At 44.7% G+C, this 23560-nt stretch overlaps 1 protein-coding gene across 1 annotated transcript in view; it reads right to left on the bottom strand.

Moving 5' to 3' along the window:
• The window catches only part of LOC126336703 (solute carrier family 22 member 7-like), a 186641-nt gene that overhangs the window by 87133 nt on the left and 75948 nt on the right, over positions 1 to 23560 (bottom strand). The window contains exon 3 of the mRNA XM_050000664.1: positions 8897 to 9084. Coding sequence (XP_049856621.1) covers positions 8897 to 9084 — 188 coding nt within the window. The remainder of the gene's footprint in view (positions 1 to 8896; positions 9085 to 23560) is intronic.

Raw genomic sequence — 23560 nt, 5'->3', positions numbered from 1 at the left:
AGACACAGGCAACAGAGCATGCACAATGTCGACACTAGTACAGTGTATATCCACCTTTCGCAGCAATGCAGGCTGCTATTCTCCCATGGAGACTATCGTAGAGATGCTGGATGTAGTCCTGTGGTACGGCTTGCCATGCCATTTCCACCTGGCGCCTCAGTTGGACCAGCGTTCGTGCTGGACGTGCAGACCGCGTGAGACGACGCTTCATCCAGTCCCAAACATGCTCAATGGGGGACAGATACGGAGATCTTGCTGGCCAGGGTAGTTGACTTACACCTTCTAGAGCACGTTGGGTGGCACGGGATACATGCGGACGTGCATTGTCCTGTTGGAACAGCAAGTTCCCTTGCCGGTCTAGGAATGGTAGAACGATGGGTTCGATGATGGTTTGGATGTACCATGCACTATTCAATGTCCCCTCGACGATCACCAGAGGTGTACGGCCAGTGTAGGAGATCGCTCCCCACACCATGATGCCGGGTGTTGGCCCTGTGTGCCTCGGTCGTATGCAGTCCTGATTGTTGCGCTCACCTGCACGGCGCCAAACACGCATACGACCATCATTGGCACCAAGGCAGAAGCGACTCTCATCGCTGAAGACGACACGTCTCCATTCGTCCCTCCAATCACGCCTGTCGCGACACCATTGGAGGCGGGCTGCACGATGTTGGGGCGTGAGCTGAAAACGGCCTAACGGTGTGCGGGACCGTAGCCCAGCTTCATGGAGACGGTTGCGAATGGTCCTCGCCGATACTCCAGGAGCAACAGTGTCCCTAATTTGCTGGGAAGTGGCGGTGCGGTCCCCTACGGCACTGCGTAGGATCCTACGGTCTTGGCGTGCATCCGTGCGTCGCTGTGGTCCGGTCCCAGGTCGACGGGCACGTGCACTTTCCGCCGACCACTGGCGACAACATCGATGTACTGTGGAGACCTCATGCCCCACGTGTTGAGCAATTCGGCCGTACGTCCACCCGAGCTCCCGCATGCCCACTATACGCCCTCGCTCAAAGTCCGTCAACTGCTCATACGGTTCACGTCCACGCTGTCGCGGCAAGCTACCAGTGTTAAAGACTGCGATGGAGCTCCGTATGCCACGGCAAACTGGCTGACACTGACGGCGGCGGTGCACAAATGCTGCGCAGCTAGCGCCATTCGACGGCAAAACATCGTAGTTCCTGGTGTGTCCGCTGTGCCGTGCGTGTGATCATTGCTTGTACAGCCCTCTCGCAGTGTCCGGAGCAAGTATGGTGGGTCTGACACACCGGTGTCAATGTGTTCTTTTTTCCATTTCCAGGAGTGTATAACATATGGCTTCAACATAAACAAGGCTACAGGGGCGGTGTTCCTGGACATCGAAAAGGCTTTCGACCGTCTATGGCACAACGGCCTCATTCGCAAACTCAGCTACGTGGGATTCCCCGACGGGCTGGTGTGTGTAATACACTCATACCTTACAGACAGGAGCTTCAACACTGACGTGCAGGGAAAACAATCAACACTACACGGTATACACGTGGAAGTACCCCATGGAAGAATCCTAGGACCCCTACTGTTTAACCTCTACATAAACTATCCCCCAACCACACACAACACAACGATGGCAATCTACGCGGATGACACAGCCATCCTGGCGCAAGATTGGAAACCATCAAACATTACGTTTCGCCTACAGACTGCACTCAGAGTGGCTGAGCCTTGGTTGGAGAAAGGGCGTGTTAGAGTAAACGTCGACAAGTGCGAAGCCGTTCTGTTTACTAGAAGACCGAAGCAACTGCGCAAACACCGATACTGCAGACCAATAACTCTACATGCACGCCCAATACGTTTCCGCGAGAAAGTCAAATACCTCGGTGTCTGGCTGGACCGGAAATTACTCTGGGGGGACCACATACAACACATGACCAACCGAGCTATCGCGAGGCTCAAACAGCTATACCCTATGCTCAACAGGAGTAGCACACTGAACAGAAGGGTGTCGAGGTCCACGTACATGACACTTGTCCGACCCCTGATGACGTACGCAGCTCCTGTCTGGGGATACGCTGCGTCTACACGCCTGCGCCGTCCTCAGTTCATACAAAACAAAGTACTCAAAATCATAAGCAATGCTGCACGATACACACGCATCGCGGACCTTCACCGGTAATACAGACTTGAGACTCTCACGGAGGTTATCCACAAACTCACCACAAGACTATACAGAAACTCCAGACATTAGCAGAACCCGTTTATTCTGAATCTGGGGAACTACGACCACAACCGTAGATGGAAACATAAAGGACCAAAAGACATACTTGTAAGGCCCTAACATCTATTGCCAAGAATACGCAAACATAACGGTACAGGCGAGCCCCTGTTAATCAGACGCCATTACTGGATATCCAGCTGGAATACCCTGCCGAATAACTGGCACCACGCAGGGAAGCCGTACCATACACTGCATGCAGACAAGCTCCACACATCCCCCACAAAGTGAGATGATTTATGGCCGATCTTCCACTACTCTATAACGATCTTGATTGTTCCAGGAATGTAACGGCTGCAGCAACAGGGATACATCGCCTTCGCTTGCCCCGGTAATGATGCATGATACAACTACTAACAAACCTAATCTTGCATGAACTATCGCAGCTAGTAAGCCAATACTGCTCTTACTACCCATCCCACTGTCACAGAGATTTTTTTTCCCACGGCACGAGCCATGGCACTTTTCTCCCTCTGCTCTTCAAATCGCTACCCTCACTCGCGTTTCTCCCATTATCTATCACCTGATGGACCGCGTTAATGTGTAGTTTTACCAAGCACGGGTAACATCACAGCCCAGCATCCTGTGATCCACTTACTAGATAACTAACATGTTTATGGAGGTGACAGTAGAACTTTTGGTTTGGTCACCACGTTGGTAAAAAAAATCTGCTCATGGTTGATCCCCTGTATATGAGGAACCTAGGCATTCTTCGGTGCACGTATTGTGGCTGCGTTTATCGCAGTGGCATCTACGACGCTGCGTGGTGTACGTGCCGTGTCATCCCATAGTTTCTGTCAGTTCGCTAGTGGTGGCTGCTGCTTCTTGATGTCTGGTAATGACCATGTCCGCTGTGTAGGATACGTCCACATCGTCAGCTGATCTCTGGGCATGCCGACTGCGGTGGCTCTGCCCTGGCCTCTTCATTTCTTCTTCCGGTTCCCCATTATCTCTAACCATGTCAAATCTGGAATAGCAGGCCAACTCTGCGCAGAAACGGAATAGGGTCACTAAGAAGAAGAACCGAGATCCAGACCACAGTCAGTACAGAGAAACCACAGAGACGGGCTACAGTGATTTCTTTTCAGATGAGGAGGGACTTCATAAATTCTTCTGCTTCTGGGAGCTGGACTGTTTGCAACTTGCAGCTGCTGGCTGCGGCGCTGCATAGAAGCAGTAACTCTGTTTAAGCTACTCGACGTAATTTGGCATAAAGAAAGCTTTCCTGGCTGAGACAGTTTAGAAAGCACAGGACCTGTGAAATTAGGCTTGATCTTTTCTCACATAATATACTGCGCTCTATGGATGAAGGGCATTTTCAAGAAGGGACGTCGAACATATGTGCAGAACTATAGACCTTTATCTCTAACGTCGATCAGTTGTAGAATTTTGGAACACGTATTATGTTCAAGTATAGTGACTTTTAGGAGACTAGAAATCTACTCTAGGAATTAGCATGGGTTTCGAAAAAGACGATCGTGTGAAACCCAGCTCGCGCTATTGGTCCAAAAACAGCATGCAGCATGTCATTCTCAATGGAGAGAAGTCTTCCGAAGTAAGAGTGATTTCAGGTGAGCCGCAGGGCAGTGTCGTAGGACCGTTGCTATTCACAATATGTATAAATGACCTTGTGGATAACATCGGAAGTTCACTGAGGCTTTTTGCGGATGATGCTGTAGTATATCGAGAGGATGTAACAATGGAAAATTGTACTGAAATGCAGGAGGATCTGCAACGAATTGACGCATGGGCCAGGGAATGCAACTGAATCTCAGTGTAGACAAGTGTAATGTGCTGCGAATACATAGAAAGAAAGATCCTTTATCATGTAGCTACAATATATCAGGTCAGCAACTCGAAGCAGTTAATTCCATAAATTATCTGGGATTAGGCATTAGGGGTGATTTAAAACGGAATGGAAGATTGGTTGGTTGGTTTGTGGGATTAAAGGGACCAGACTGGTACGGTCATCGGTCCCCAAGTGAAAGACTCTGCAAGAGAGACGCTCAGTAGCCCGGTACGGGCTTTTGTTGAAGTTTCGGGAACTTACCTTCACGGAGGAGTCAAGCAGTATATTGCTCCCTACATCTACATCTACATTTATACTCCGCAAGCCACCCAACGGTGTGTGGCGGAGGGCACTTTACATGCCACTGTCATTACCTTCCTTTTCTGTTCCAGTCGCGAATGGTTCGCGGGAAGAACGACTGTCTGAAAGCCCCCGTGCGCGGTCGAATCTCTCTTATTTTACATTCGTGATCTCCTCGGGAGGTACAAGTAGGGGGAAGCAATATATTCGATACCTCATCCAGAAACGCACCCTCTCGAAGCCTGGCGAGCAAGCTACACCGCGATGCAGAGTGCCTCTCTTGCAGAGTCTGCCACTTGAGTTTGCTAAACATCTCCGTAACGCTATCATGGTTACCAAATAACCCTGTGACGAAACGCGCCGCTCTTCTTTGGATCTTCTCTATCTCCTCCGTCAACCCGATCTGGTACGGATCCCACACTGATGAGCAATACTCAAGTATAGGTCGCAAGAGTGTTTTGTAAGCCACCACCTTTGTTGATGGACTACATTTTCTAAGCACTCTCCCAATGAATCTTAACCTGGTACCCGCCTTACCAACAATTAATTTTATATGATCATTCCACTTCAAATCGTTCCGCACGCATACTCCCAGATATTTTACAGAATTAACTGCTACCAGTGTTTATTCCCGTATCATATAATCATACAATAAAGGATCCTTCTTTCTATGTATTCGCAATACATTACATTTGTCTATGTTAAGGGTCAGTTTCCACTCCCTGCTCCAAGTGCCTATCCGCTGCAGATCTTCTTGCATTTCGCTACAATTTTCTAATTACGCAACTTCTCTGTATACTACAGCATCATCCGCGAAAAGCCGCATGGAATTTCTGACACTATCTACTAGGTCATTTATATATATTGTGAAAAGCAATGGTCCCATAACACTCCCCTGTGGCACGCCAGAGGTTACTTTAACATCTGTAGACGTCTCTCCGTTGATAACAACATACTGTGTTCTGTTTGCTAAAAACTCTTCAATCCAGCCACACAGCTGTTCTGATATTTCGTAGGCTCTTACTTTGTTTATCAGCCGACAGTGCGGAACTGTATCGAACGTCTTCCGGAAGTCAAGAAAAATAGCATCTACCTGGGAGCCTGTATCTAATATTTTCTGGGTCTCATGAACAAATAAAGCGAGTTGGGTCTCACACGATCGCTGTTTCCGTAATCCATGTTGATTCCTACAGAGTAGATTTTGGGTTTCCAAAAACGACATGATACTCGAGCAAAAAACATGTTCTAAAATTCTACAACAGATCGACGTCAGAGATATAGGTCTATAGTTTTGCGCATCTGCTCGACGACCCTTCTTGAAGACTGGGACTACCTGTGCTCTTTTCCAATCATTTGGAACCTTCCGTTCCTCTAGAGACTTGCGGTACACGGCTGTTAGAAGGGGGGCAAGTTCTTTCGAGTACTCTGTGTAGAAATGAATTGTTATCCCGTCAGGTCCCTCCTACGTATATCTCGCGAAGAGACCATGAGGGTAAAATCAGAGAGATTATAGCCCACACAGAGGCATACCGACAATCTTTCTTCCCAAGAACAATACCAGACTGGAATAGAAGGGAGAACCGATAGAGGTTCTCAAGGTACCCTCCGCCACACGCCGTCAGATGACTTACGGAGTATGGATGTAGACGTAGATGTAGATAGGCATATTCCATATTCCTAGATTTCTGAAAAGCATTTGGCACGGAACCGTACTGCAGCCTGTTAATGTAGACACGAGCATACGGCATATGTATCCAGATATGTGAGTGGTAAAAATACTTATTAAGTAATAGAACCCATTATGTTGTTCTTGACGGCGAGTGTTCATCAGAGACAACCTTATCATCAGGAGTGCCCTAAGGGAGGTGCGATAGTACCGCTATAATTTTCTGCATGCTTAAATGATCTGGCAGACAGGATGCCCAGCAATCAGCGGTTGTTTGCTACTGATGCTGTGTTTCGAAGTGACTGTAGGATGATGCAAGATGATGTAGACAAAATTTCTAGTTGGGATGATTAATCCCAGCTGTCTCTAATTGTAGAAAAATGTAAGTCATTGTGGATGAATAGGAATAACAAACCCGTAATGTTCGGATACAGCATTAATACTGTCCTGCTCGGCATAGCCAATTTTTTTAAATATTTGGCTTAACATTGCAGAGTGATATGAAATGGAACGAGTATGTGTGGACTGTGGTAGCGAAGGCGAGTGGTCGACTTCGATTCATTGGGAAAATTTTAGAAAAGTGTGGTTCAATTGTAAAGGAGACCGCACATAGGACGTTAGTGCTACATATTCTTGAGTTTTCTTCAAGGTTTTGGGAACCGCGCCAGGTCGAATTAAAGGAAGACACAGAAGTAGTTCAGACGTGGCCTGCTATATTTGTTACCGATAGGTTCGAACAGGACGCAAGTGTTACGGGGATGGGATCCCTGGAGGTAAGGTGACGTTCTTTTCGAGGAACACTACTGAGAAAAATTAGAAAACCAGCATTTGAAGTTTGATGCAAAACGATCCTACTGCAGCCATCACACGTTTCACTCAAGGACCACGAAGATACAAGAAATTTGGACTCATGCGAAGGCATATAGTCGATCGTTTTTCCTCCACTACCTCCGCGAATGGAACAGGAAGGAAACGACAGTTAAGGTAGAGGGTTCCCTCAACCATGCACCGTATCTGGCAAGCGGCGTATGTACGTAGATGTAGATGTAGATGTAGGTGTAGATACCTGTCTTAGAACGAAAGGCAACCTACTGTTCAATATATACATTGAAAAAATAATAAAGGAAATAAAAGAAAGGTCCAAAATGGCTCTGAGCACTATGGGACTTAACATCTAAGGTCATCAGTCCCCTAGAACTTAGAACTACTTAAACCTAACTAACAGAAGGACATCACACACATCCATGCCCCAAGAAGGATTCGAACCTGCGACCGTAGCGGTCACGCGGTCCAGACTGAAGCGCCTAGAACCGCACGGCCACACCGGCCGGAAGAAAGGTTCAAGAATGGAATTAAAATTCAGGATGAAGCGATATCAATGATAAGATCGTTAATGGCATTGCTATCCTCAAACAAAGTGAAGAAGAAATACAGGACTGAGAGCAAATAGACGAAGGACGATAGTAATGAGAAGTAGCAGAAATGAGAACAGGGTGGAAACTTAAAATCAGGACTGAGATCACGAAGTAGATGAAGTTAAGGAAGCCGACTACCTAGGCAGCAAAATAACCAATGATGGGCGGAACAAGGAGGACATCAAGAGCAGACTAGCACTGGCGGATAGGTCATTCCTGGCAAAGAGAAGTCTACTAGTATCAAACATAGGTCTTAATTTGAGGAAGAAATTTCTGAGAGTGTACGTTTGGAGCACAGCATTGAATGGTAGTGAAACATGAACGGTGCGAAAACCGTAACAGAAGAGAATCGAAGCATTTGATGTATGGTGCTACAGTAGAATGTTGGAAATTAGGTGGTTCAAATGGCTCTGAGCACCATGGGACTTACATCTGATGTCATCAGTCCCCTAAAAATTAGAACTACTTAAACCTGACTAACCTAAGGACATCACACACATCCATGCGCGAGACAGGATTCGAACCTGCGACCGTAGCGGTTGCGCGGTTCCAAACTGAAGCGCCTAGAACCACTCGGCCACAGCGGCCGGTAATTAGATGGACTGATAAGGCAAGGAATGAAGATGTTCTCCGCAGAATCGACGTGGAAAGGAATATATGGAAAATACTGACAAGAAGAAGAGACAGTATGGTTGGTCATCACGGAATAACTTCTACGGCACTAGAGGCAAGTGTGGAGGGTAAAAACTGCAGAGGAAGACAGAGATTGGAATGTATCCATCAAATAATTGGAGACGTACGTTGGAAGTGCTACTCTGAGAGGAAGAGGTTGCCAAAGAGTGAAATTCTTGGAGGGCCGAATTGCCGAATCAGGCAAGTCAGAAGCCTGATGGCACAGTGGTTAGCACATTAGACTTGCATTCGGGAGGACGGCGGTTCAGTCCCGCGTCCGGCCATCCTGATTTAGGTTTTCCGTGATTTCCCCAAATCCCTCCAGGCAAACGCTGGGATGGTTCCTCTTAAAGGGCACGGCCGACTTCCTTCCCCATCCTTCCCTAATCCGAAGAGACCGATGACCTCGTTGTCTAGCCTCCTTCCCGAAACAACCCAACCCCTTATAAATGATGGACGCCTCATTTCTTTTTTGTCTATGATCCCATACGAAATTCAAATGCAACACAGTAGTAAAGGGGTACAGAAGCCCAGCTCGCAGACAGGTATTTGTCAGAAGAACAGATTACTAAGTAGTATAAATGATATAAAGTATCTTTGGTGGTGGGTATTTGACGATATGGAAGTTAGAAAATAAACTTAAAAAGTTCCATAGACCTGCTAAATGACAAGTAATTCTTAAAGAAAGACTGCAAAAACATTCACAAAAATGGACTGTTCAGTGCCACTTTCATTTCATGTTTGTCGGAGACTATGGGACATGCGCTAACTGGAGGAAAAAGCTGACGTAAGAAGTCTTTGCGTACCTGGGTAACGTGAGCGTCTTCCACTGGTCGACGGTGAGGTTCGCCTCGTCTCTGCCTGGAACATGGCACCAGTGATCGGGGGCAGTCAGCGCCATCACTATGTTCACGTAGTTCATCCCCATAGCACATGGCAGCAGAAAGTTGTAGATAAACAGAAAGAGCTTCTGGAAGCGGCCAAATCCTCCCGCCTGCAAAAAGCATACACGAAAATTAATCAAATACAAGCTCCTGATTTTCGAATTAATGTGGATCCGCAAGTATATGAACAACCGAAAACTCAGATAATCCTGAATACACATGTTTTTACCGGAAATTGCTATTTACAACATTCTACATTTCAGATTTGAAAGCGATTACAATAAACGCGCTTCTCGACAAAAGCAATGTTCTGGACACTGTCGACTACCGTCTCCTAGGGAAAGGGCTAGGAAAACATTTAGATTGAAAATCAGCTGTGGGCGCATTACAACGATAAAGTCTCCAAGACACTCTCTTCTGCTTGCTGTCTTGATGACGGAGTGTCGATCTGACGTGAAACTTTGTCTTGTGATTGTGAAAAGGTGCATATTTACCTGACTTCGTTTTGAGTTATGGTCTGCCTGTTGCTGACTCTGCACATTTGTGCTGCATTTACATGATTGTACACTAGTAGCTTTTCAGATTGTGGTGTATCAGATCTCTTTCCCCGATATGTTTTGCAGTTCTCTTCCATGTTGTCAATGTTAGGTCTTCGTTCACGCACTAGGTGTCTTTAGAATACACCGTTGAAATAATGTTTCAGGTATTAATATCTAATATGTAATGATTTTCTTTTGCCTGTTGCATCCGGCGGTTATACAGGGTGTTACAGAAAGGTGCCGCCAAACTTTCAGCAGACGATCTTCACACACAAAGAAAGATAATATCTTATGTGGACATGTGTCCGGAAACGCTTACTTTCCATGTTAGAGCTCATTTTATTACTTCTCTTCAAATCACATTAATCATGTAATGGAAACACACAGCAACAAAACGTTCCAGCGTGACTTCAAACACTTTGTTACAGGAAATGTTCAAAATGTCCTCCGTTAGCGAGGATACATGCATCAACCCTCCGTCGCATGGAATCCCTGATGCGCTGATGCAGTCCTGGAGAATGGCGTGTTGTATCACAGCCGTCCATAATACGAGCACGAAGAGTTTCTTCATTTGGTACCGGGGTTGCGTAGACAACAGCTTCCAGCCCCCATAAATGAAAGTCAAGAGGGTTGAGGTCAGGAGAGCGTGGAGGCCGTGGAATCGGTCCGCCTCTATCAATCCATCGGTCACCGAATCTGTTGTTGAGAAGCGTACGAACACTTCGACTGAAATGTGCAGGAGCTCCATCGTGCATGAACCACATGTTGTGTCGTACTTATAAAGGCACATGTTCTAGCAGCACAGGTAGAGTATCCCATATGAAACCATGATAACGTGCTCCATTGAGCGTAGGTGGAAGAACATGGGGCCCAATCGAGACATCACCAACAATGCCTGCCCAAACGTTCACAGAAAATCTGTGTTGATGACGTGATTGCACAATTGCGTGCGGATTCTCGTCAGCCCACACATGTTGATTGTGAAAATTTACAATTTGATCACTTTGGAATACATACAGACGAAACTAAAATGAGCTCCAACATGGAAATTAAGCGTTTCCGGACACATGCCCACATAACATCTTTTCTTTATTTGTGTCTGAGGAATGTTTCCTGAAAGTTTGACTGTACCTTTTTGTAACAAAAAAATGGCTCTGAGCACTATGCGACTTAACTGCTTTGGCTAACAGTCGCCTAGAACTTAGAACTAATTAAACCTAACTAACCTAAGGACACCACACACATCCATGCCCGAGGCAGGATTCGAACCTGCGCCGTAGCGGTCGCTCGGCTCCAGCAGACTGTAGCGCCCAGAACCGCACGGCCACTTCGGCCGGCTTTTTGTAACACCATGTATATGATTGTCACTAGTAGCTTTCTTGCTTTCCCCTATATATTTTGCAGTTCTCTTACATGTTGTCAATGTTAGGTCTTCGTTCGCGCACTCAGCGTCTTTAGAATATACGGCTGAAATGATGTTTCAGTTATTAATATCTAATATGTGGTGATTTTCTTTTGCATATTGCATCCGGCGGCACTATAAAGCTTCGTGTCCTGATGAAAATATACGGGGCTATTCAAAAAGAAGGAACAGATTTCAAACATTTATTGCTTCCGAACTACAAAAGATACAAGCACAATTCCAACTTTCCTGGAAAGAGAAAAGTTCAATTTTTTTTGCATGCAATTTGAGAACCATGCGCTACACGACAAATATGTGAAAGGTGTATCATTTCCTGCCACACGCAAAGCTGCTGGTCTCTCCTTACCAAACCACAGCTTCACCAATGCGATGTCGCCGACTTTCAAGAATGTCAGACAGGGAGATAATACCGTGGTCTTCTACGTAACCACACAGATAAGTGTCATAAGGTGTGAGATGTGGAGAACTGGGAGGCTATCGGCGATGAAATTCATCTTCTGCTCCTCCTATTCAAATCCAGCATACTGGATTTGCCTAGAGAATTTTTGTAAGCACATCCGACGTTACCTGAATGACACCATTCCAGGGGGTTTGCTTGGAAGCGGAGGACCAGAAGATGAACTTCACTGACTGTGACCTCGCAGGTCTGCAGACCTCACACCTTGCGACTTTTATCTGTGGGGTTACGTAAAAGACGACGGTTTTATCGCCCTGTCTGACACTCTTGGAAGTCTGCGACATATCACTGTTGAAGCTGTGAATTCGATAACGATAGACCAGGTGCTTCGTGTGTGGCGGCAAATGAGCCACCGTTTTGACACTTTTCGTGCAACATGTGGCGCTAACATTGAATGCAGAAAAATTTTAACTTTTGTCTTTCCAGGAACGTTGAAATTGTGGTTGTACCTTTTGTAGTTTGTAAGCAAAAAAATTATGAAATTTGTTCCTTTTCTTCAAATAGCCCTTTATTTGTACATGAAATATGTTATCTTGTACTCAAATACTGGTAATTACACTCCTGGAAATTGAAATGAGAACACCGTGAATTCATTGTCCCAGGAAGGGGAAACTTTATTGACACATTCCTGGGGTCAGATACATCACATGATCACACTGACAGAACCACAGGCACATAGACACACGCAACAGAGCATGCACAATGTCGGCACTAGTACAGTGTATATCCACCTTTCGCAGCAATGCAGGCTGCTATTCTCCCATGGAGACTATCGTAGAGATGCTGGATGTAGTCCTGTGGAACGGCTTGCCATGCCATTTCCACCTGGCGCCTCAGTTGGACCAGCGTTCGTGCTGGACGTGCAGACCGCGTGAGACGACGCTTCATCCAGTCCCAAACATGCTCAATGGGGGACAGATCCGGAGATCTTGCTGGCCAGGGTAGTTGACTTACACCTTCTAGAGCACGTTGGGTGGCACGGGATACATGCGGACGTGCATTGTCCTGTTGGAACAGCAAGTACCCTTGCCGGTCTAGGAATGGTAGAACGATGGGTTCGATGACGGTTTGGATGTACCGTGCACTATTCAGTGTCCCCTCGACGATCACCAGAGGTGTACGGCCAGTGTAGGAGATCGCTCCCCACACCATGATGCCGGGTGTTTGCCCTGTGTGCCTCAGTCGTATGCAGTCCTGATTGTGGCGCTCACCTGCACGGCGCCAAACACGCATACGACCATCATTGGCACCAAGGCAGAAGCGACTCTCATTGCTGAAGACGACACGTCTCCATTCGTCCCTCCATTCACGCCTGTCCCGACACCACTGGAGGCGGGCTGCACGATGTTGGGGCGTGAGCGGAAGACGGCCTAACGGTGTGCGGGACCGTAGCCCAGCTTCATGGAGACGGTTGCGAATGGTCCTCGCCGATACCCCAGGAGCAACAGTGTCCCTAATTTGCTGGGAAGTGGCTGTGCGGTCCCCTACGGCACTACGTAGGATCCTACGGTCTTGGCGTGCACCCGTGCGTCGCTGCGGTGCGGTCCCAGGTTGACAGGCACGTGCAACTTCCGCCGACCACTGGCGACAACATCGATGTACTGTGGAGACATCACGCCCCACGTGTTGAGCAATTCGGCGGTACGTCCACCCGGCCTCTCGCATGCCCACTATACGCCCTCGCTCAAAGTCCGTCAACTGCACATACGGTTCACGTCCACGCTGTCGCGGCATGCTGCCAGTGTTAAAGACTGCGATGGAGCTCCGTATGCCACGGCAAACTGGCTGACACTGACGGCGGCGGTGCACAAATGCTGCGCAGCTAGCGCCATTCGACGGCCAACACCGCGGTTCCTGGTGTGTCCGCTGTGCCGTGCGTGTGATCATTGCTTGTACAGCCCTCTCGCAGTGTCCGGAGCAAGTATGGTGGGTCTGACACACCGGTGTCAATGTGTTCTTTTTTCCATTTCCAGGAGTGTATAATACTCTGAGTATAGCTGAGATTTTTATGAGCTTGTTATCAGTTTTCCTGGTCTTTGTTCAAGTTAATCTTCCACATGTTCCATACTTCCTCACCAATTCACTCAAAAGGCATGTTTTCAAAACGTACCACATTCATTTTAAATGTATTGTAAGCTGCGAAGAAATGTCCTGTCTTGAGCAGAAAATGCAGTTTTACTAAATAAAATTTTCAGCTATGCACCAAAGTTTGTGCTGCAATTAACTCGAGACATGAAGCAACGGAGACGGAGACATCGGTACAACGACCGCTGCCGCACTATCCCATGGTTTTCAGATTACTATTAGATGAAGTACCGCGCAGACTGCAAAAACACTTGCATTCCACGAATTGTGACCACATATTTAGTAGCTTCATGAGGTCTACAAATAAAATTCTAATTTAATTTTGTCTTGCATAACCACGGTTAAACCCCTCCTCCTCCCCTTTGTATTACTTCGTTCCGCTTTTCTAAAGTTCTTGGCACTCCGAAACTTTAGTATTTTCAGTCAGATTGCATTTATTCTTATATGGGTCCGATTCGATATAAAGTGTAATATTTCAGGGCATAAAAACCAAGGTCATAATTTCTTATAGATTCGCAGGTTCGACTAGGAGGACAAGGTTTCAAACTAAAGAGGAAATAGGAAACAGCAAAAAACTGTATCCGGCGGTGGGATTTGGGCCGAAATGTCTTCTAGTAGTAAAACAAGAGTCACGTGCATAGTTGTGTATCCCAAACTAGAATTTTTGTTCCAGTTGAAACAGAATTCATCAGGTTTCGTAATTTTTTGTTAACTATGCAGGAATAATCAGCAAACCAAATATTCAGGAGCTTCCTGCGTGAAGGAAGCACAGATCAAATCAAGGCAGCCATGCTCTTCTACACACAACTGGTTGATACAAGGGCTTCATAAGGTGCGTGATCCACTCAAAGGTTCTGTGGGTATGATGGTGTCGAGAGGGCGGTCACACACATCTCGCACTGGCGAAATACTGTTTTTAATATTGTTGCGGGAACTTCCTGATAACTGACTGAATCGCAGGCATGAATCCGGTGTCCAAATTAAAACGTCCTTAACAGAGGGTGGGTACTGTGTAGTGAATAAAAACGTTTCACTCACTTTTGCAAGTGCAATGGCAGGTTGATTCGAGAATGCGTTCGAGAATTTACTATGTCCTGATCATCAGGCCGCTATTGAAAGTCCACCATATAGACTGTGTAAGAAATTACTATTTAATACAAAAAATTACGTCAATAGACCTGTGGCACCAAAATTTTCAAATAAATTTAAGAGTTACAAACGCACCACAGTAACTGACGTCACGCATCTGCAAAGGTCTTATCTCCATGACATCGCTTCATCAAACGATCTTTGACAATATGGCCCGTCACTGATGCTGAGAAGCTGATTTGCTCCGACATATTACGATACGCCAATTTCATTGCTTCCTATAGCTAATTGCCGCTCGGGATGGCATTGCGGTCTTAGGCGTCTTGTTACGGTTCGGCTCCCACCGCCAAAGGGGTTCGAGTCCTCCCTCGGGCATGGGTGTGTGTGTTGTCCTTAGCGTAAGTTAGTTTAAGCTAAATTAGTCTGTAAGCCTAGGGACCGAAGCAGTTTGGTCCCATAGTCCTTACCACAAATTTACAAATTTATAGCTAAATCTTGTGCAGCATATCTCGTCGGTCATATGTTGATTTTTTAAACGAAGAAAAATAAATGCTCGTAAGTATGGGGATAGGAATTACGTCCTTATCTCCTTCTCCCCCCTCTCTTTGTCCATCTCATCGTCCTCCTCCTATCTATCCATCTCCACCTTCTCCTCATCTCTCTGCCCATCACCTTCTACTCTCTCCCCTTGTCCATCTTCGACTCCCCCCCTACCTCTCTTCAATTTCTCCACCCTTTCTCTGTCCGTCTTCTCCTTCCCCCTCTTTTTATCCATTCCCACTAACCCCCTCTCTCTGACCTTGAGCTTTGTTAATTGGGAATTTAAGTCGCTTAAAGTGAATAGGTCGGTTGTATACGGGGTATGACAGACTTCCCTTGCTGCTGCATCTGTGGGGGTAGTAGCTTCAGCCACAATTATTTCGCATAATTTTTGAATCTGCGAACTGATAGGATAACAAAGTGTCAGATGATTCTGATTCCGTAGTGGCATTCTAATCTTAACCGATAAGCCATTAATCATAAACCGATAAGCCATAAACATAAACATAAACCGGCTGCGAGGAAGACAACAAAACAGCACGTAGATGTGTACACAATATCAATTGAAAATTAAATATAAGGAGAGAGAATATGTATGGGAGAAAGATTTTGTCTAATGTTTAAATTCTATGGTATTGTTGTTTAAACTGACTGCATCAAAGAAAATGAAACTGCATGTTTTCACAGCACAGCATAGAAAACATTTCCTTTCCGCAGTCAATTTTAAAAGAAAACCTGTACATTGTTCTTTAAAAAATATACAGTCCACATCCGTCTGAATGTGTATTACAGTATCGCAAACAAATTTAAAGTGGATTACGGAAGAACTTTACGAGATAGCGCCCACTACTTCGCTCGCATAGACTGTATGGTTTGCTGTGATGTTTTTGTTTTTATGCTCACAATCTGCAACACCTTCTAGGCTTTTCACGCATATTAAGGTCAAATAAGCATGGTAATTTCCAAATGCACTTCTGACGAAAAAGCGATTCTGGTAGCTGAAGTCCAAAATTTTTAGTTAATCATGCCTTTTGCGTTCTTGTGGAGATATTTCCATAGTAAATTTCGTCCCCTAACAAATATCTCCTTATTGCTAACCGAAAATCGATATAGCAATTTTCATGAATTTAGGTTCAGATTTTTTTAATGTAACGAGATACTTTCTTAAAAATGTTCTTGCATTCCCTTAGGGGCTGAATTTCCATAAACAGAGATATACCTATTTTTTCATCTCTAACCAAGAAGCCAAATACCAATTATCAAAGATGTACCTTTAAAAATATCTTAGTAGTTCTTTAATAACGATATATTTTCAATAAAAGTTTTCGCACTCTACTTCACTCCCATAGGATTAAATTTCCAAAAATGCTGAAACACAGCTTTCTTTATTTCTGACCGAGAAACCAATTACTAATTTTCGTAGGCCGAGCTTCAAAATTGTCTTAATAGAGTCATTTTACAAAAAAACGACCTTCGTCCCCTTAGAGTTGGAGTTTGGAAAAGTCCCATTAAAACGACGCCTACAGTATGAGATCTACACCTTCTCCAAATTTCAAGTTTCTGTCCTTAGCGGTTTCATCTAGGCGATGATGAATCAGTCAGTACACAGGTATTGTCAATCTGAACGTTTATTGAAGCATCATGTATAAATTTCGAATAAATCGGTCAAGAACTTTCTGAGATTTTTGGTAACATACAACCACTGATCTCTATTACTTAAGGTATTTATATATCATACTCATTTTAAAAAAAATGTAGCCCATGTACCTCCGAACATTTATTAGAGTCTCGTGTAAAAATCTGAAGTAAAATGTGCTAAATTTTGGATAACAAAGCTAAATAACCACTTGTCTTTGTATAGTGGTACAGAGTAACACAGAAGTTACAAAGACATCTTCAGTCGTCTCTAGCCAGCGTACTGTTCCACATACACGTGGGATACTTGGTGTGCTCCATCGCTTCGTTTATCTCTTGCACTTGTGCCACTGCCTATTACGTACCTCATTAGTACTGGTTGCACTTACTCGGCGGCCGTGAGATAATACGTGCCCTTCGAGTTCCTGCCGTCTCAGTAATCAATCTAAACACCAATGTAGTGCATTCAGTTACATGTAGCATTCAAAGCAACGTGACTGCAGGAGATTGTGGCATGCCGATTTATTTTTTCAATCGTGTCCACGTTGAGTTGGTCACTGGCAGTCAAAATAAGCATACCTATAGTTAACGTAACGTATATTTGAGTTTGTATTACTGCTTTTGCGAATGGTTTCTAAATGAATCCACAGGGACGATATGTGTATGTAGTTTTAAAAATTTATTAAATTTTGGGTACATTTTTGCTTGTTATTTAGGACTATAATATATTTTAGGAATTATGAATTTATGGAAGTTTCTAGATGTGCAACTACACTACTGGCAAATTAAAATTGCCACACCAATAAGAAATACAGATGATAAACAGGTATTCATTGGAGAAATATGCTATACTAGAACTGACATGCGATTACATTTTCACGAAATTTGGGTGCATAGATCCTGAGAAATCAGTGCCCAGAACAACCACCTCTGGCCGTAATAACGGCCTTGGTACGCCTGGGCATTGAGTCAAACAGAGCTTGGATGGCGTGTACAGGTACAGCTGACCATGCTGCTTCTACACGATATCACAGTTCATCAAGAGTAGTGACTGGCGTATTGTGACGAGCCATTTGCTCGAACACCATTGACAGATGTTTTCAATTGGTGAGAAATCTGGAGAATGCGCTGACCAGGGCAGCAGTTGAACATTTTCTATATCCAGGAAGGCCTGTACAGAACCTGCAACATGCGGTCGTGCATTATCCTGCTGAAATGTAGGGTTTCGCTGGCATCGAATGAAAGGTAGAGCCACGGGTCGTAACACATCTGAAATGTAACGTCCATTGTTCAAAGTGCCGTCAGTGCGAACAAGAGGCGTCCGAGACGTGTAACCAATGGCACCCCATACCATCACGCCAAGTGATACGCCAGTATGGCGATGACGAATACACGCTTCCAATGTGCTTTCACCGCGATTTCGCCAGACACGGATGCGACCATCATGGTGCTGTAAACATAACCTGGTTTCATCCGAAAAAATGACGTTTTGCCATTCGTGCACCCATGTTCGTTGTTGAGTACACCATCGCAGGCGCTCCTGTCTGCGATGCAGCGTCAAGGGTAACCGCATCCATGCTCTCCGAACTGATAATCCAAGCTGTTGCAAACGTCGTCGAACTGTTCGTGCAGATGGTTGTTGCCTAGCAAAACGTCCCCATGGGTTGACTCCGGGATCGAGACGTGGCTGCACGATCCGTTACAGCCATAGGGATAAGATGCCTGTCATCTCGACTGCTAGTGATACGAGGCCGTTGGGATCCAGCACGGCGTTCCGTATTACCCTCGTGAACCCACCGATTCCATATTCTGCTAACAGTCATTGGATCTCGACTAACGTGAGCAGCAATGTCGCGATACGATAAACCGCAATCGCGATAGGCTACAGTCCGACCTTTATCAAAGCGGGAAAAGTGATGGTAAGCATTTCTCCTCCTTGCACGAGGCATCACAACAACGTTTCACCAGGCAACAGCGGTCAACTGCTGTTTGTGTATGAGAAATCGGTTGGAAACTTTCCTCATGTCAGCACGTTGTAGGTGTCGCCACTGGCGCCAACCTTGTGTGAATGCTCTGAAAAGCTAATCATTTGCATATCACAGCATCGTCTTACTGCCGGTTAAATTTCGCGTCTGTAGCACGTCATCTTCGTGGTGTAGAAATTTTAATGGCCAGTAGTGATTGACTAGGTAAAACGCGAATTTTCAGTCAAATGTATGACATGAAATGGTGAGTGACTGAAAACTACTTGTTCTTGTGGTTCCAAAGTGAAACCACATCCTTGAATAAATTGATTGTTTACCTTTTTGCCGATTTCTTCTGTATTCGTTGCTTACTGTGATAAAAAGGTTATTATGATAAAAAGTGAAAATTACATTCCACCAAAAGCAGCTCCTGAAAATAACTGAGGATTTACTTTTTGCCAATTTCTTCTTGTGTTCATTGCTTGCTAATTACGTTTGTGATAAATTTTAAAAGCAATTTGTTTTGATATTGTTGGGATTCAAAGGAATGTAGTACACTGCAGCGGCAAAGAAACTGGTATAGGCATGAGTATTCAAATACAGAGATATGTAAACAGGCAGAAAACGGCGCTGCGGTCGGCAACGCCTATTGTGTAAGACAAAAGTGGTTGGTGCAGTTTTCAGATCGGTTACTGCTGCAATGGCAGGTTAGTAAGATTTAAGTGAGTTTGAACATGTTGTTGTAGTTGGCGCACTAGGGATGGGACACAGCATCTACGATTCATCGACGAAGTGGGTGTTTGTCGAGTGTACAGTGAATATTCCCGTAAAAAAATCAAATCTCCGACGTCGGCACGGCCGGAAAAGGATCCTTCAAGAACGGGACAAACGACGACTGAAGAGAATCGTTCAACGTGAGAGAAATGCAACCCTTCCGCAGACTGCTTCTGATTTCAGAACTGGGTCTTCAACAAGTGTCCGCGTGCAAACCACTCAACGGAACATCATCGACAAGGACTTTCGGAGTAAAAGGCCCACTAGTGTACCCTTTATGACTGCACGTCACAAAGACTTACGCCTGGCCTACGCCCGTAGACACCGGCATTGGACTGTTGACGACCGGAAACATGTTGCCTTGTCGGGCGAGTCTCGTTTCAAATTGTATGGAGGGGACGGACGTGTACTGGAATCGAGAGAACCTCATGAATCCATGGACCCTGCATGACAACAGGGACTGTTCAAGCTGGTCGTGGTTCTGTAATGGTTTGGGGCGTGTGTATTTGGAGTGATATGTCTAAATACGAATCTGACAGGTGACACGTACGTAAGCATCCAGTCTGATCATCTGCACCCATCCATATCCATTGTGCATTCTGGCGGAATTTGGCAATTCGACGCCCTGCACGCCCAGACGTGCTACACACTGTCTCCAGGAACACTCTACTGAATATAAACACTTCCGCTGGCCACAAAACTCCCCAAACATAAACGTTATTGAGCATATCTGGGATGCCTTACAACATGCTGTTCAGAAAAGCCATGAAAACATCTCCCTACGAGAAGCGTGGACGAGGACAACTAAACAGTACAACCTAACAAATGAAACATTCTACTACGACCCCACGATGGAATATAACAAACACAAACATGTAGGAATCGAAAAAATTGATAACATCTATCAATTTTGCAACGCGAAGAACTTCAGTAGAGAAACACCAGGATTCTGTTGCGTGAATTGAAAAATTCGTTTACCACGAATGGAAGCACCTTCGCTGCAGTTTTTACGTTACATGACCGGGGAAACTCTAGAGTCTAAACACTTTCTTCAAAAATATAAAAGCGTCCACACAGTCTCATGTCAACTCCGTGGGCGAAGCGGTGTACCCCAGCTAGTATTGAATAAAGCGATGATAAATGTAGGCAGTTACCATCGTTTGTCACAGCTGCAAAATACTGACACGAATTCTTTACAGACGAATGGAAAAACTGGTAGAAGCCGACCTCGGGGAGGATCAGTTTGGATTCCGTAGAAATATTGGAACACGTGAGGCAATACTGACCTTACGACTTATCTTAGAAGCTAGATTAAGGAAAGGCAAACCTACGTTTCTAGCATTTCTAGACTTAGAGAAAGCTTTTGACAATGTTGACTGGAATACTCTCTTCCAAATTCTAAAGGTGGCAGGGATAAAATACAAGGAGCGAAAGGCTATTTACAATTTGTACAGAAACCAGATGGCAGTTATAAGAGTCGAGGGACATGAAAGGAAAGCAGTGGTTGGGAAGGGAGTGAGAGAGGATTTAGCCCCTCCCCGATGTTATTCAATCTGTATATTGAGCAAGCAGTAAAGGAAACAAAAGAAAAATTCGGAGTAGGTATTAAAATTCATGGACAAGAAGTAAAAACTTTGAGGTTCGCCGATGACATTGTAATTCTGTCAGAGACAGCAAAGGACTTGGAAGAGCAGTTGCACGGAATGGACAGCGTCTTGAAAGGAGCATATAAGATGAACATCAACAAAAGCAAAACGACGATAATGGAATGTAGTCGAATTAAGGCGGGTGTGCTGAGGAAATTAGATTAGGAAATGAGACACTTAAAGTACTAAAGGAGTTTTGCTATTTGGGGAGCAAAATAACTGATATTGGTCGAAGTAGAGAGGATATAAAATGTAGACTGACAATGGCAAGGAAAGCGTTTCTGAAGAAGAGAAATTTGTTAACATCGAGTATACATTCAAGTGTCAGGAAGTCGTTTCTGAAAGTATTTGTATGGAGTGTAGCCATGTATGGAAGTGAAACGTGGACGATAAATAGTTTGGACAAGAAGAGAATAGAATCTTTCGGAATGTGGTGCTACAGAAGAATGCTGAAGATTAGATGGGTAGATCACATAACTAATTAGGAGGTATTGAATAGAAATGGGGAAAAGAGGAGATTGTGGCACAAGTTGACGAGAAGAAGGGACCGGTCTGTAGGACATGTTCTGAGGCAGCAAGGGATCACAAATTTAGCATTCGAGGGCAGCGTGGATGGTAAAAATCGTAGAGGGAGACCAAAAGATGAATACACTAGGCAGATTCGGAAAGATGTAGGTTGCAGTAGGTACTGGGAGATGAAGAAGCTTGCACAGGATAGAGTAGCATGGAGAGCTGCATCTAACCAGTGTCAGGACTGAAGACCACAACAACAACAACCGTCGTTTGAGCTCCCGGCAGGTATTGAAAGAAAAAGTTCTGTGGATATTTGTTGGTCACAACTGATGGCTAGCGAAGAAGGCGAGCAGAGGTTAACTTTTAAAAAATTGTCTAGTTTTGTGTTGGATGTTATTTGACGTCCGTAGTCGAATACTGATGGTGAACTTTCGTTTCGCCAAATCAGATTAATGAAAACGAAAACACGAAATAAAAGGTGAATTAGACTGTAAAGAATGTACTCTTAGCGAAACAAGGAGTGAAAGAAACACAAACTGCACAGCTTATGAGCCTTCACCGAGTGAATGTAGTCGTATGAACCTAGTACTACACAGAGAAACCCACAGCTCAACGCACCTTCGATAAAAAAAAATAAAAAAAATAAAAATCACGATTGTATGGTTAACATAGGTGAGGAGGAGTCTGACAACATTTTCATGCCTAACGAGTTTTAAGTCATAAAAATAGCGGCAGTATGATAATTAGAATGACTGGTATATCATTCAAAGAAAAAATCGTGTTAATTCTATAACTGCTCCTATAATTGCCAAAGCTTCGTACCTAGTATGATGTTGATTGCATAAATATTTATATTTTCTGGGCGTTTTAATGTAAAATACATATTAACGTAATCATAAGAAAATTGCCGCTCGTTTCATTTGTCTCTACCCTTTCGTTTCCAATTTCTTCATAAATTCAACATGTTGGCGTACTGTGTACAAATTCTTGTATAGTGGTGTCATTCTTCGTGTGGATTTCAAATATTTCCCGGTTATTAAATTCTGAGTGGGAGACAATGATGTGTTTTTCCTTTTTATGTATGTACACTTTAATGACAGAAGTGAACAGAAAATAGCTTCGGCTATGTGTGTCGTATTCTTCGCCGAGTACAATGGCGAGAAGGGTGTAACTACAAGGCACTCACCTTCTACGTGGCCCTCCGTCCCATAGTTCTGACCATAATTTTTCAGTATGTCTCAGAAAGTTTCGTGCGCCTCACAAATGTTGCCAGTTTTTGCGACCTGACACTGCACAGCGCAATTTTGGTTTTTGCATCAGTAACAGCATTGCCTTTTCGTCATGTTGATTACATTCTTCGAATAAGATGACATAAACTCTCAAAATAAAAGCGCTGATTAATTTCTACAAGCTTCAGGGCACAGAACAGGGACAGCAAATATTTGGTGCGACGTTTAAACAGCGTTTATCTTCCTAAGACTGGTGGAATTCTTCTCCCCTCCACATGCCATGCTTCTCGCCGACATTTGTTTTTCCCATTTATCTCGTCTCATTCGTCGATACGATGTCCAGAGGTAAAGGGGCCGCTGCATGTGGAGAAATTTGTAAGAAAAAATGCTGACGTAATTCAGGTGAGGCGCTGCTATTCCACAATGGGCATGCATCACGTACGCCTAATGCGTCTCGCACCGATTAAATGCTAAGGTTTAGATTTACACTGAACTAACACTGATCCGTGAAAACATATTATCCAGACGATCGTCTACGAACGCACGACTACTTGGTAACAAGGAACGCAATACTTAATTCCGACCCGGAACGATTGTGTCACTGTGAGGTCGCTGGCGTTGCAGCAATGAGAAAAATAAATGAGTGGACGCAGAGTGTTCGGGATGGTACCGATACGTGATGGAACCTAACC

The sequence above is a fragment of the Schistocerca gregaria genome, chromosome 2 (genome assembly GCF_023897955.1).
Source record: "Schistocerca gregaria isolate iqSchGreg1 chromosome 2, iqSchGreg1.2, whole genome shotgun sequence".
NCBI classification, from domain to species: Eukaryota; Metazoa; Arthropoda; class Insecta; order Orthoptera; family Acrididae; genus Schistocerca; species Schistocerca gregaria.
The sequence above is the reverse complement of the archived record's forward strand: the minus strand, read 5'-3'. Positions and strand labels throughout refer to the sequence as shown.